The sequence below is a fragment of the Citrus sinensis genome, chromosome 3 (genome assembly GCF_022201045.2).
Source record: "Citrus sinensis cultivar Valencia sweet orange chromosome 3, DVS_A1.0, whole genome shotgun sequence".
In the NCBI taxonomy this organism is placed as follows: domain Eukaryota; kingdom Viridiplantae; phylum Streptophyta; class Magnoliopsida; order Sapindales; family Rutaceae; genus Citrus; species Citrus sinensis.
The window spans coordinates 29,518,537-29,533,248 of NC_068558.1; the positions used below are offsets into that span (position 1 = coordinate 29,518,537).

Below are 14,712 nucleotides of genomic sequence, written 5' to 3' on the forward strand. Positions count from 1 at the left end.
TAATCGATCCAGGAGGCAAGTAATACAACCAATCTTTAGCTAGCCCATCTACAGAGAACGGAAAAGCACGCAGCTTAATCTGCTCTTCAGTCACGCCTTGTGGTCTCATACTTGAGCACACAACATGAAACTCCTTAAGATGTTTATGAGGATCTTCACCTGCAAAACCATGAAACTTGGGTAATAAATGAATAAGACCAGACTTTAATTCAAAATTTACCTCCAAATCTACATATTGAATGCAGAGTGGTTGCTGATTCAAGTCTGGTTCAGCTAACTCTCTAAGAGTTCTTTCTACAGGTGCAGGTCTATCCATCACTTGTTCTTGCGAATCGCTAGATGATTCAACTAAATTAGGCACCGTATCTGTTTCAAAAAGCAAAGGCGACGAGGATCGTTGCTTAGCTCGCTTAGTCTGCTGTCTCAGCTGGCGAGCTGTCTTCTCAATTTCAGGATCAAACGAAAGTGTACCTGTACGAGAAGAACGAACCATACACCAAGTAAAACGTAAAAAGGATTAAATAAATGACACCAATCCCCGGCAACGGCGCCAAAATTTGATGGGAGTCGAAGCCAACAAAAATAAATTCCTACTCTAAATAAATTGTGTATAGTGATTGAGCAGGGTCGTGTCCACAGAGATCGGTAATTAATTAAATCCTTTTGAAACGTAAAACGTAAAATAGGGGAATTGTTGACAATAATAAAAATCAAATTAAAATAATAAGAATGCAAATTAAAATTGTAATTCAAATTGGAGAAAGCTCTGGTTGAAGGAATTAACTCAGCTTGATTCGACTACTGATCATTGATTCAAATATAGATTATTATTACTCATGAATAGACCGGTTATAGCTACTGAGACCCTCTAATAGCCAATCTCTCCTTAACTAGTCGATAACCAAGGTACGACCGTTGGTTATTTCCCTAATCAATAGACAACCCTAGATACGATCATAGAATTTAATCAATTGACAGCCTGAAAAACCAGAGAGACCCAAATCCTAATCAACACATATGATGATTCATTTAAATTAGATTGTTTATTCTCACAACACAACTCTCTGCTATGTTATTTGTCACAAGCATTAAATTCTTCATACGATGAATCCTTTAATTGACAATAGATTAAGTTGATAATTAAATAGTGGCCAATTACCTAATTAACAAACATAATCATGAAACTAATTCAGAGAATAAACAAATACCCAAAAAGCAATAAAACAATTAAAGCACAAGAAAGATCTCACAGTAGTGATGAATCAAAGCTTCATTAACCTTCAACCAGAAAAATGGGTTTAGTTCCTCATAGAGAGAAGAGAAAAATTAGATCTAGGGTTTCTTTTTCTCCAATCCAAAATCCCCCCTTTTTCACAATAGATTTCTCTCTTAAATACTCTCTCTCTCTTCTCTTTTAGAATTCTATTTAAAATAAAATACTAATATCTGAAATATTAAATTCGTAATTACAAAAATAACCAAAAATACAAAACACGTTAAACTAAAAACTGCAGGTCCGCAGTTGACAGCACGCGCCCACGCCTTATCAACAAAGTTCTTCTGACGCTCAGAAATTTCTCCAAGAGAACAATCCTCCTTAAACATCATCTTTTAGCTCAATTTTATCATCAATCAATAGAATTGCACCTACAAAAGTAAAACACAAGTAAAACATTATTATTAAGTGCAAAACATCGATATTAAGGGAAGTAAACAATGCAAAACTAGTGCATAAATTGCACTCTAACAACTAACAACAATTATTTTAAAGATCACAGCATTCCCAAACTGACACTAAGAGCAGTGATGATACGAGTAATGTGGCTCTTCTTATGGAGAGCAATATCGCACATGTTCAGCTTCTAGGAGAGTTGTAGGTCCTACTTCACATATCCCCTAATTATAATTAGACTCATGCAGCGTTGCTCTCCGTAAAATATGCGACACCGCTCACTCTACAAAAAAAACCGAAAAATAAAACACAAAAATCTCATTTAACAAACATCGAATTAATCCTAAAGGCTCACCTCATCATTTCAGATTAGGGCATGTTAACCCCATGTTCACAAAAAAAAAAAAAATCAGCCATTTTATTATTCCCTTTACATAACAGACATTAGAACTCATCATGAAAATTAATTCATCATTGACGATTATGAAGATATTGGGTTGTCTTGAACTTTTTCCATGCTATAGTGCTGGGCGAAAAGTTTTGTGTAAATTTTGAATAAGTGTGGGACTGTTAGCACTCTTCTAATTTCCTTTTAAAATCTTTTTTCATTTTTATCAAAACCTATTTTAATTCTCAAAATATTCTTTTCCATTTTTTCAATTTCATATACTCAAATCTAATTAAAGATTTCTTCAACAAATTTTTTAATGATTAAATCATATATATTTAACTATAAAAAAATGCATACTTGAATTAACTAGAGTTATATAAGTAGATTATCTGTTATTTTTAAAAAAAATTGATATGTGAGAAAATAATAAGAAAAAATAGTTTATTGTCCAAGTTTATACAAGAAATTGAAAAAGATTGATAAGATTGAGAATTTATTTGTAGAATCACAATGAATAGATGCTACATTTACTAAACTGGAATCAAAGTTAGCTAGAATCGGAATGGGTAGGAATGTGAATAGACTGAAATGAGAATGAAGAATGAGAATCATAATAAGTTATTTACTTGAACTGTAAGAATCAAAATGAGTTGGATTGCTATTAATATGTTTACTTTATCTTGGAATCGGAATCGGAATAAATTAGATTGTTACAAATTACTAAAAAGTCCTTAATAATAATGACAATAATATTCATTAAAACAATAAAATTAATATTGATAATATTAATAAAAAATAATAATAACAATAATTAATAATAAATTTAGTATAATAATAATGTCATTATTATTATTTTAATATTATTTTAATAAAATTTATTAATTTTTATTATTTTATTTATCATTATTTCAATGAAAATATTATTATTATTATTATATTAATAAAAATAATAATAACAATAATTAAAATAACTAAGTATATTTTTTAATAATAATAATAATAATAACAACAACAACAACAACAACAACAACAACAACAACATTATTGACAATATCAATAATAAATACTAATAATTAATAAATTTTAAATAATATTAATATTAATGTCAATAATGACAGTAATAATAACAATTAAAATAAAAATTAATAAATTTTAATTATTATTATTTAATGGACCTATTTGCAAATAATGAAAACTTTTGGATATTTTTATAAATTTCATAGGGACCAAAATGCAAAAATGATAAAAAGTTGATTGAGGGTAATTTAGGAATAATAAAATTTTAATGGGGATAAAATGGAAAATTTAAGGAATTGGGAATGGATTCCTGCGGGGCTTGGGAATCTATCTCCCATTCCCTATTCCCAAATTTGGGTAAGGCCTGTGATTTCGATTCCGATTCCAATTCCGATTTCAATTCCGATTCCCGCCTCTATTTTGTGAAGTAATAAACGATGTCAATGATTATGATTCTGGATTTTAATTCCCTAATCCGTTAAGTAAATACTGCCAGAGTGTAGAATATTTGTGAGAAAGGTAGCTTGGTTATGTAGGTGTAAAAGTTAGAGAGAGAAACTTATAGAGAGAGAAAATTATATAGGGATTTGATTAAATTTCTTTTCCTTTAATGTAATTGTGATAGAAGAAAAGTTTTATAAGGACTATAGAGGGGTGCCAACGACCAATAGTCCAACTCTTTGGAAAATTGATGGAAGTGTAAAAGAAATATAGAAATTATTGTCCACTACGTGTTAAATTGGGCCTCTCATGTAGAAGCACCGCTGCTGAATCATTCACCGATTATCTTATATAGATGCAAATTATTATGATTAGTTAGAGCATACACATAGCAAATAATGAATGAATAATAATCGATGCTCCTGTGGCACCCAAGGCTTTCCTCACATATATATAAAAATCTAATGAGAAATTTTGTCAAATGAAATGAATTCTTTTGTTCTCAGTCTAATTAAGGTTAAATGTTTTGATGGTTGATAACAATTTAGCCAAAACCGTTACGGAAAAATCGAATTGCTAGCTTAGTTCTATGCTTCCCTTCAACACTTCATCCTTTTAAATTTAGGCCTTTGAACTTGGTTAATGAAATTATTCTTATTTATACAGTTGAGACATTCGCCATAAGATTTTTTGTGATGATAAACCCATAAGACTTTTTTAATTTATTTTTTTATTATTATTATTTTGCCGTAATGTTTGCTAAAATTTTCCTTATTTTGGCTATCGTTTTGGCAAAATTTAGAAAGTCTCAGAGACATATTTAAGACATGAAAATTGATGCAGAAACTTCAAGAGATGGACCACTAGATTATTTTTGAAGAAGGATTCAAATTCGGATGAGTGTGGTTAGATTCAGTATTGGCAGGCAAATCTGTTATGTAAGCTGCTGACGTGGACTCCAATCTCGCTCATTAGTTGGGATAGCTGAGTTAGGTTTCTTTGACCAAGACTTGTATAAAAGCTGAATAACAGAGCAAAATGTGGGGCTTGTAACTGCATCATTCTCGCGAGTTAGGAAGCAAATAAGGGTTCTTCGTAAAGTTTGTAATGTGCTTTTTGTGATTTCGGTTATTCCCTTTCAAATAATAAAGAGGTTGGAGCTCGTCATTCGTTCACGATATTTGCTGCTTTGTGTTGAGTTCTTGGCTGTGTTTCATTCCCAATTCTTGCCGTGTGCTCGTTTCGTTTCTTCCGATTCTATTCTAAGCATTTTTGTGTTGAGTCTTGATTAAGGGATTGACAATTGATCACTTATCAATTGCTCTTGCGATCAATTTGAATCAGATTTATAAGTGATTCCTTGAAAATATCAATTTCTCTCAACTGAACATAAAAAAATAAAATAAAACAATATGAATACATACATCGTGGCTCTTTTTACTTTTATTTCTTTTCAAAAGTAAAAACATTGATTTACTGTAAACTAATTACTTTATAACTGTCTACCATGAATAATAGGCATAAACATTAGGAGAAGTATCAGTAGAATTGCAAAAGAAATTGAGATGCTAACTTACAGCTAAATTCCGAGATCAATAAGACAATATCTTAGACAAGTACTGGAACTAGATTATTAACATATTTGGTGCCAAATAGTAATGAAATGTCAATAAAGCCATGAGATATTTCAATTTCCATTTGCTGAAGCACCAAAAAAAAAAAATGGTTAATCTCTGCAACATTACCGTTGATTCAAACGGCTATATTGGAAGAAAAGATGGCCGTAAAATCATCTCCTGTTAAGCAAATATTAAAAAGCATTTTGGTGTGCAATTTGAGGAGGAACCTAAATCATTTCGGCAATATTAAGAAGCAATTTTGTGTTCAATTTCAGCATTTAAAAAAAAAAAAGCTGGGGAATACAAACTTATTTACAGTAATTCGAAGAAGCATTTTGGTCAATTTGAGCACAAATAGAAGCTAAGGAACATAGCTCATTCAAGCGATATTCCAGTTTGCAATTTGGTGGGATTTCATCACAAACCAAAGCTGAGGAACACAAGCCATTCATATGAAATTCATCTTAGCATTCCTCAATTATCGTCCATCTCAATCTCTACTCTAAATCGTCAAACATTCATCCCATAAGCACTTGTACAAACACTTGAAATTTCACGGACTCTCAAAGCTCAAATACTTCAAGCAAATCAAATTCATTTTATCAGCCATCTTGGAGGAATTATGTTAATGGCAAGCTCATTAGCTATTCAAATAGGATATGCAAGTGCCATACGAGAGCTAATTTGAGGGTTTCTAAATCTGATGACAACCCGCACATGTTGTGCTATCGATGCGTGAATAAGGAAGGATGTGGATATTTCAGATGGCTGGTACCAGACAGGACTGAGTTTAAAATGGCTCAATTTTTAAAGGAGGCGCGGCAACAGCTGCGAATCATGATCCTAAATGTGATGGTTTTTATGTTCAACCATTTGATGTACCTGATATCAATCCTTTAGACTCGGTGTATTTTGAATTTAATGGAGTCATGCATTATGCCTAAGGGTTTTATGCCTAAGAAACTAAAATTAGCTACTTATACAAATGACAGAAAGAAACTTCCTAACCTAATATATACATCACAACTGCCTATAATCAATTCAAAGAAAGAATTAGTAATCCTAATCCAATTGCCGGTATCAATAATTTTAATACATAAAACTGCGTATAATAAGCCTAGGGAACTTGTAATCCTAATCAAGATGCAGCATCTTGATAACTTGTATACAACATATCAATAATTTGAGTTTAGTAGTATGAGAATTCCAATATATCACAGTTATATATAAGCAGTTCAGCTTAAGCAATTTGTACTCTTAATCACAGACCAATATTATCATGCTTAGTACTCTGCATATTAGGCAATTACTCAAAAAAATAGAACACTTTATAAATTTAAATAAATCCATGCAATTTTGATATTATTGCTCCAACTCTTGCCTTAAATATCTTCTTCAACAAGAAGTTAACCAACCAAACAGCTATTTATGTCATGAATATTTATAATTTTGAGAACAAATGAAAATAACTCATCTCAACATAGTCATGCCAAAAATTTGTTCTAGCTTATCGCGGCTGCTTTGCAAATGGGTGGGTTCCTGGTCATCGCTAGTATCAACTAATGGCCGTCAAATCTATTCGATCTCTTACATCGATTCCTGTCGTGATCGAATTCGATTCCTTCACTATCATTTTGTTGGCTGCAGCAACAAATTTCATTAATGGATTTCGTATGAATTGTAATGGTGAGTTAAATTTGTGGGACTGATTTGTGAAGATGAAAGATAATATCACAGTTTCTGTTTTGGTGTAACAACTGTTGTATATTAGCATATATACTTCTGTTATTAGCCAATAGGTATTACAATGTTTCAGACATGTACAAGTTTCCAAAGTGCAAAAATTCAAAATTGTTTTAATATTTAATCAATTTAGTATGTAATTACTTACTTACCCTCACATACTAAGTATGTACTAAACTTTATACTAAAGGGATGCAAAGTAAAGATACTCTCGTACAATCTGTCTAACTAAAAGGACATCAAACCTCAAGGGATGAAACCAAAAATTACCCATTATCAAAGCCACGCCTCGAAAAAATATATGCAATCAAGCCACATTACATAACATTGATGAAAGAAACCAACCAAATTGTACTTGATTGGACCGTCTTTGCAGCTCGAAAATTGTATCATTAATTTAATTTTTATGATTGATTATGTACACATCTAAATTATCATTAATTTAATTTTTACGACTGATTATGTACACATCTAAATTAAGTTATATATATGTCTATTCTTATTTTGCATTTTGTTACTGATTTAAAAATAATAATTAATTACAAAAAAAATATTATAGTGCTAAGAAAATAGGTGGTTCAACATTTGAATCAATAGAGTGAAATTTCTTTTCTATATCAATGCGAATGAATTGATGTATTTCATTCTAATTTCTTCCTCTAGAAAAATCTTGAATGGGATCACAAATTAATGAGTTAATGTGATGTAATTAGTTAACCACCAAATTAAACAAATTAAGAGTTATAATTTTAACGCTATAAGACTTCACAATAGCCCCATTATTTTAGTAATAATAATATTTTTATACCATCGTATAGAATTTTTCATGTATGATATATGTGATTTAAGTCAAAGGTGGGGATACTTGAACCTATGATTTTCCTTTGTATACTCGTTTACTCAACAAACCCATTATTTAAATTTCAAAAATAAAATTTTCCTCTATGAAGCCTTTAAAAATCCAAAAATAATCCTACTGCCATTTGTAAACTAATTAATTGTTAGTCTAGAAATTGGTTTTCTTAGAAAAAAAAAAAGCCAATTTCATATTTAATGTATATAGTCAATTTTATATTTAATGTAACTTACAATCAGCTAATTTTATATGTTGAATTTCAATCCAATAGTTGAGAAATAACTTATGAAAAATGAATAACAAATGGGCCACAAGCTATGTTAACTTGCTTTTCTTTGTCGTAAGTTAGCATAACGCAAATAAAAAAAAAAAAATTCCCTAGTTAGTAATCTTTGGTTGTTAGAGTAATGCTTCTAAAAGGAACTTTTGTTAGAGAAATGCTACACATTTTAAATTTTGTATTCTAAAAAGTTATCTTAAATAATATGGTATCTATTAATTAATTAGAGAGATAATATAATTAATTTACTTGAATTTTATAAAAAAAAATTATGAATCATTACATTATTTGAGATAAAATTTAAGATAAACAATTAAAAAATACTAAAGATACTTGAGAAAAACAAAAGTAACTATAACACCATACAATTTTATAATATTAATTAATTTTTTTCTTATATTATATGGTGTTATTATAATTTATTTTGTCTTCCTTGTCATTAATTTACCTATACATTGCCAATAAGCTCATAGCCATTGGCAACAACCCATACACTTATTAAGGTTTGAGTCCCAGCAACTGCTGGAAATCAGTTCTCCTCCTAATAAAATTGGCTAATAATGGGTATGTATAAACTTGTCTCTATGTAATTTAAAATAAAATAGATATTTCTCTAGTAATATATAAAATAAAATTTTAATTTCTTATTTGTAGTATAATAAAATTATTAAAGATAATCTCTATAGATTTTTTATTATAAATATTACTAAAATTCTGATTATAATATATAGAAAAAAAAAAAAAAAAAAAACTGTCCATGACTCACGTCTCACGATCGGTATGACTAACTTGTTTGAGTTGTTTCTGTCCTTAACCCCGTAAAATAACATATTTAGCCGACGTGTAAGCGTGTGTACAGCCTGACGTATCGATTAGATAAAAAAAACCAATAACGTGTTCACACGTCATCCAATATGACCGACTTCTTGTGGACACGTAATGTTTCGTCTTTATTTGAAGGTGCAGTAATTTTGCGTCGGCCCAGCCTGTCACTTGCTGTCTTCAACGTGGCCCGACAAACATTGTTCCAGCAATACAAATGTCAGATTTTGGGATTTCGATCCGGATTTCATTTCCGTTACTATCTTATTTTATTCAATTTTAAATGATTTTTATAAGTATTTTACTATTTTTATTTATTTTTAATTTTTTAAATAATTGATTTATAATTTAACACATTGACCCTAAATAGGGATTAAAAAAAAATTAAGGTTTTAATTTATCTAACATTAATTTATTGGGATTTTACTTTATTAACTCTATAGATTTTTTTTCAATTTCTATCCTATTTTATTTAATTTTATATGCACTTTACATTTATTTCAATAAATTAGGCCTTATTATTTAATTATTTTATTTTTAAATTTTTGTTATAATTTACAAATAAATAAAAATATGAGGAAATCGATTCCACCTCGTTGAGGCTTGAATCGACGGATTTAAGATACATGTTGATTATGCTTAAAACAATATGAAAACTTTATTTATAAATTATATTACAATAGTTAATGTCAGGAGTATACTGAAATTTTTTAAAATAAATATAGTCTATTTTCAAATATTTGTAAGAAAATCAATATTAATATATTTATTAATTAACTCAAACTCCATAAAAAAATAATAATAAATAAGAGTATAAGACAAGGGGAAGTCATATCCTACATTTGACTTTGCAGTGGATTGTAAAAATAAAGAAAATCTCATTAAGTTATTATGGCAAGTATGTTTTTTTTTTCTTTATTTGATGAAATTTCAATAAAAAAGAAGTCCTTGTGTTAGCAGGGACAGGTAATGACTGACCATACAGCATTAAAAATTCAAATAAAACAGAATCTACAATTTATGATTGTTATAGAAATCTTTTGTTAGCAAAATTCAAATAAGTTTTTCTAATGAATTGGTAGCTCTATTTAATTTAATAACTTAACTAAATTAGGATATTAAGAAAATGTACATGTCTAATACCTTACATCTTTAACGCGCACCTCCTTAATGCTATTTTTGAATTTGGATTTCCATCCTTGCCCCAGAATACAAAGCGCCAAAACCACCAAAAACTTTCCTTCTTTTATCATAATTTATCTTTCCTTATTTTCAACTTTATTTATTTATTTATTTTAGTTGGTCTCACTACGCTTTCATTTATAAAATACCTGTGTTCATTGTTGTGAGTGCTAGTTGATTTATATAGTAAAATTCCTTGTAGTAACCAAAAAAAATAAAAAATAGAATATCATTATTTTTATTTGATTGTTGCGCCTTCATATTTTTCTTCAATACTTAATGTAAATAAATATATACATTTTTTATACACCCCATATGATTTGCCTTGTTATAAGGGGGACAGCATCAAGTCGCTCTCCTTTCATCAAATTACTCTTTCGTAATTATAGTTTTTTTAATTATAAAAAAAAAAAAGAAATTCTTCAAAACCAACAAAAAGTTTCACTCTCACAAGTAGTGCTTTCTTCAGTGAATTTATTTCAAACCCCAACGACAAGGCGGGTTAAAACGACGAGAGTTAAAACAAGAAACGGCGAGTTACAGAGTCAGAAAATCAACAGAAGCCAAGCGATCTTAGAGGCCGTTACTTGAAAGAAAGAAACAAAGAGAATGAATTTAAAAACACTGAAGCGACCAATAAAGCGACAAGACCAAAACGCGGATGATCGCCTTAAACTACGCCGTTCTCACGCTCCTTGGCGCTTAATTCATCATCAGCATCATCACAATTCTCTCTTTGGTGGATTCGTTTGCTGATCTCGAAAGTTCTAATAAATATAATAATAGAATAAGGACAAGGACTTGTCCAAATTTCAGGTAGTTGCATTTTTTTAAAAGAACATTTATTTCATTTTTTGTTTAGCTAGAAATTGATTTGATTGAATCTATTAGTTTCCCATATCAGAATTCTCAAATCGTTGACGCGTTCTTCTGGGTTTTGTTTATTTTTGTCATTTCACCATCCGTTTTGGTGAAACAGTTTTGTTTTTTTCTTAATGGAAAAAAAAGTTGATTTTGCTTCAATGCTAAGGTGAATTATGCTTAATGAAGAGAACCCTTTGTAGTATATTTATTTATTTTTACTAGTCTTTGGCTGAATCTACAAGTTAAGTACTTTTCTTGTTTGATTGAAGAGTACACATAAATTTACATTTAATTGCTGAACTTGTTACAGGATCAGCAGTTGATAGGATTGATGTGCAATGCAGAGATCTCGTAGAGCTCTTCAGCAAAGAAGGGCTTTGGAGAAGGCTATCAGTGGAAGAAATCACTTTTTCAAAATTTCTGTGTCTTTGGTCTTTGTTTTGTGGGGGCCTTTCTTCCTTTTGAGCTTGTGGATCAGTCGCAGTGACGGTTATAGAGGTATTATTTTGATCAAGTTTTATCAACTTTTAATTGCATAAATAGCAAAATTTTTTAGTTTGGTTACTTCATCTCTAAAAGCTTTAATGTAATGCCTTACCCTCTTTTCTTCTTGTGTATCAGTGTATGCATACATTATGATACATGGGATGAGAATTCCTTGATTATTCTTAAATGAAACTTCTTCTGGGCTTTATTATTGCTGCTTGTGAGACATCTAACATTTCTAAAACATGCTTGTAAAGGACCTAGCATTGGTTACTAATAGGATAAGGGCTGGGGGACGTATGATTTTTAGGAAAGATGGGGTTAAACCCTGAACCTGATGCTGTTAATAGACGTCTAACATTTCTAATACATTTTGCAGTGCATCCTACCTGTTTGGATGTTTCAGTTTATTTCAGTTTGAGGCATAACATAGCTTCTTATTACGGGCTGCATTTTCTTTTTATGTTGCTTGATTTAGATGGATCTGCGGTACTTCAAGGTGGATTATCAACGTGGGATGAACCTAAGTTGGAAAACACTAAGCATTCCGGAGGTTTAGATGAACATCCCCATCAAGAAACTGGCTTTATCCGTCCCAGTTTACATTCAAATGTTGCTGAACAGGGAAGTTCCAGTGGCAAATTACTTTCTAGTGAAGCAGACACAGCCTATGTGTCTGCTGTTGAGCAACCAGAGGTGGATACCTCAAATTCAGTTTCAAAATCTGAGGACAGGTCTACGAAGACTGACAGAGTTTCTCGTGCTGTTCCAGTTGGTCTTGATGAATTCAAGAGCAGAGAACTCAATTCTAGAAGTAAATCTGCAACTGATCAGCCCGGAGGGGTAATACATAGGGTAGAGACTGAGGGTACAGAGTATAATTATGCTTCAGCTACAAAAGGAGCAAAGGTTTTGTCTTATAACAAGGAAGCAAAAGGTGCCACAAATATTTTAAGCAGAGACAAGGACAAGTATCTTCGAAACCCGTGTTCTGCAGAAGAGAAATATGTTGTGATTGAACTTTCAGAAGAAACCTTGGTAGACTCATTCGAAATAGCAAATTTTGAGCACCACTCTTCAAATTTGAGAGAATTTGAGCTGCATGGCAGTTTAGTTTATCCGACAGATGTATGGGTCAAACTTGGGAATTTTACTGCCGCAAATGTGAAGCTTGCTCAAAGGTTTCGTCTTGACGAGCCAAAATGGGTGAGATATTTAAAGTTGAATCTTCTGAGCCATTATGGTTCAGAATTTTACTGTACATTGAGTGTTCTTGAAGTTTATGGAGTGGATGCTGTTGAGCGAATGCTGGAGGATTTGATACCTGTTCAAGAAAATGTTTTTGTACCTGAGAAAGGAAGAGGTGACCTGAACCCAACATCTCCTCCACAGGAGTCCTCACAGGGTGATGAATTTTTTCAAAATCTGTACATAGAGTTGGAATCTGACTCCTCAGAGGAAAGCTTTGATGTGAAACGTGCAGTTACTAAAAGCAATGTGCCTGATCCTGTTGGAGAAGTTCGCCATCAAGTTGGCAGGATGCCTGCGGACACTGTTCTTAAAATACTCGTGCAGAAAGTTCGTTCCCTGGACTTAAATTTATCTGTTCTGGAACGATATCTGGAAGAATTGAATTCTAGATATGGCAATATTTTTAAAGAGTTTGATGAAGAAATGGGAGAGAAAGATAGAGTTTTAGAGAGGATCAGATCAGACATAACTAATATCCTCAACAGCCAGGAGACTATTGTATGTGAATTTCTTTCCCATTAATGATTATGTTGTCTGTATTCCTGCCCCTTAGACTCATTTGGTTATGTTTCCTTTCTATTTTGCAGGCTAAAGATGTTGGTGATCTTAATTCTTGGAAATCCATTGTTTCCATGCAGTTGGAAACTTTGCTTAAGGACAACTCTGTTCTCAGGTTCCTCTCATACTTCAATAATATTTCCCTAACTTATGTAATGTTATAGTTCTGCTTTGCACTCCAGTTCCTAGGGTTTAAGATAAGATCCAAATTGGAAGTAAAGATTGATAGTTGATGTCAAGTAGGCATATAGTTGAAAAGTACGATGTGATAGCTTACATCATCTATCCACTCCCCTCTCTGATGTTTTCATTTTCCTTTATGAGGAGTACCTTTTGTCTTGTGACTGATTGTTTTCGGAACAAATACAGATTTCTGTCGTTGAGATTCTAAATCTAGAAATTTCATGAAATTATAGATATAATATTTTAAAACAAGTTATGTTATTAAAACACTACTTAACTATGTGCAGTATGTGCAGTGCATTGCTAAAAGACATGGGTTATTTTGATATATTTGACTGTATGTTGAGAACCCTGATTTTGTTCCATCCTTTCATTTACCTATTAAAAATTTGAAAGCCATAGAGTAGTGTCAGAATTTTTTGTTTTGAACTAGTATCTTTCCTTTCTGAGCAAGTTGGATTCTCCAAAGTTTTCCTTCTCACTATACAGTATTTGGTCACTTGTTTGACGAGTGAAAGATGGTTGGATGATAAATATTTCAAAGGAATCGAATGTGAGAAAAGTAGGAAAAGAATTGAATTTATTGGTAGGATTACAATTGTTTCCATCTATTAGTACCTTGTTTCTTGTTTCCTGATTTTTCTTTCTGTCTATATTGTTAATCACTTATCAGTTGGATTCTTCATAAATTCTTTTAAGTTTTAGCCGCACGGTATTTCTTCGAGTGTGTGTCTTTGTAGATGCAAATGCTGATAATTTCCATTAATCTGCAGGCTAAAGGTTGAAAAGGTTCAGGAGAATCAGGTATCGTTGGAGAACAAGGGTATCATAGTGTTTCTTATATGCTTAATTTTTGGGATATTTGCACTTTTGAGGCTATTTGTAGATATATTGTCGAGTGTTTATGGGGCATTGAGTGAACGAACAACGCAGAAGCCTGGGAAATTTTGTTCCGTGAATTCATCCTGGCTTTTCTTAATAGTGAGTTGTAGCACTATCATTTTAATATTATCATTATGATTTTGATAGCATACTTTTGAGTTATTAATGCTTCTGGTAATTGAGTTTGATCAAAAAGTTGAAGAGGGTTTGATGATGGAATGAATGTTGACTTGTTAGGTTTATATTAATATCATGTCGCTGTTCGAAGTTCCATAAAAATTAGCGCAAGTTGTCACTTCGGTTCAGGTAGTATTATGTTTGAATCATGTCTTGATGTTTATTCAAGTAGAGTGATGGCAAGAAAACATTGTTATGATGTCGTAAATAGTAGTAGTATTTGTTGTCAGTGTAGTGTGCTCCACAGGCTAGATCTGTCTTCTATTAATAAAAGATAATTACATGGCA

General features: G+C 31.3%; 1 protein-coding gene across 3 annotated transcripts; it reads left to right on the plus strand.

The window, feature by feature from the left end:
- Positions 1–10,501: 10,501 nt before the first annotated feature.
- LOC102619958 (SUN domain-containing protein 4-like) lies at positions 10,502–14,712 on the plus strand. 3 transcript variants are annotated; one of them, XM_052438448.1, is made up of 6 exons: positions 10,502–10,839; positions 11,198–11,385; positions 11,852–13,122; positions 13,212–13,297; positions 14,139–14,346; positions 14,485–14,712. In XM_052438448.1, the coding sequence occupies exons 2-6, from the start codon at positions 11,226–11,228 to the stop codon at positions 14,521–14,523; spliced, it is 1,764 nt and encodes a 587-aa protein (XP_052294408.1). In that variant the 5' UTR covers positions 10,502–10,839; positions 11,198–11,225; the 3' UTR covers positions 14,524–14,712. The 3 variants fall into 3 exon arrangements, with proteins under 3 accessions (XP_052294408.1, XP_006492474.2, XP_024948879.2); XM_006492411.4 differs by lacking the exon at positions 14,485–14,712 and having other exon boundaries at positions 10,504–10,839; positions 14,139–14,396; XM_025093111.2 differs by lacking the exons at positions 10,502–10,839; positions 14,485–14,712 and adding an exon at positions 10,882–11,053 and having other exon boundaries at positions 14,139–14,396.

Bases quoted from the DNA above. Each gene is read 5' to 3' on its own strand.
- LOC102619958 (XM_052438448.1), top strand. From the start codon at position 11,226: ATGCAGAGATCTCGTAGAGCTCTTCAGCAAAGAAGGGCTTTGGAGAAG. The intron at 11,386-11,851 runs GTATTATTTTGA...TGCTTGATTTAG, and splicing joins TCGCAGTGACGGTTATAGAG to ATGGATCTGCGGTACTTCAA. The intron at 14,347-14,484 runs GTGAGTTGTAGC...TTGACTTGTTAG, and splicing joins CATCCTGGCTTTTCTTAATA to GTTTATATTAATATCATGTC.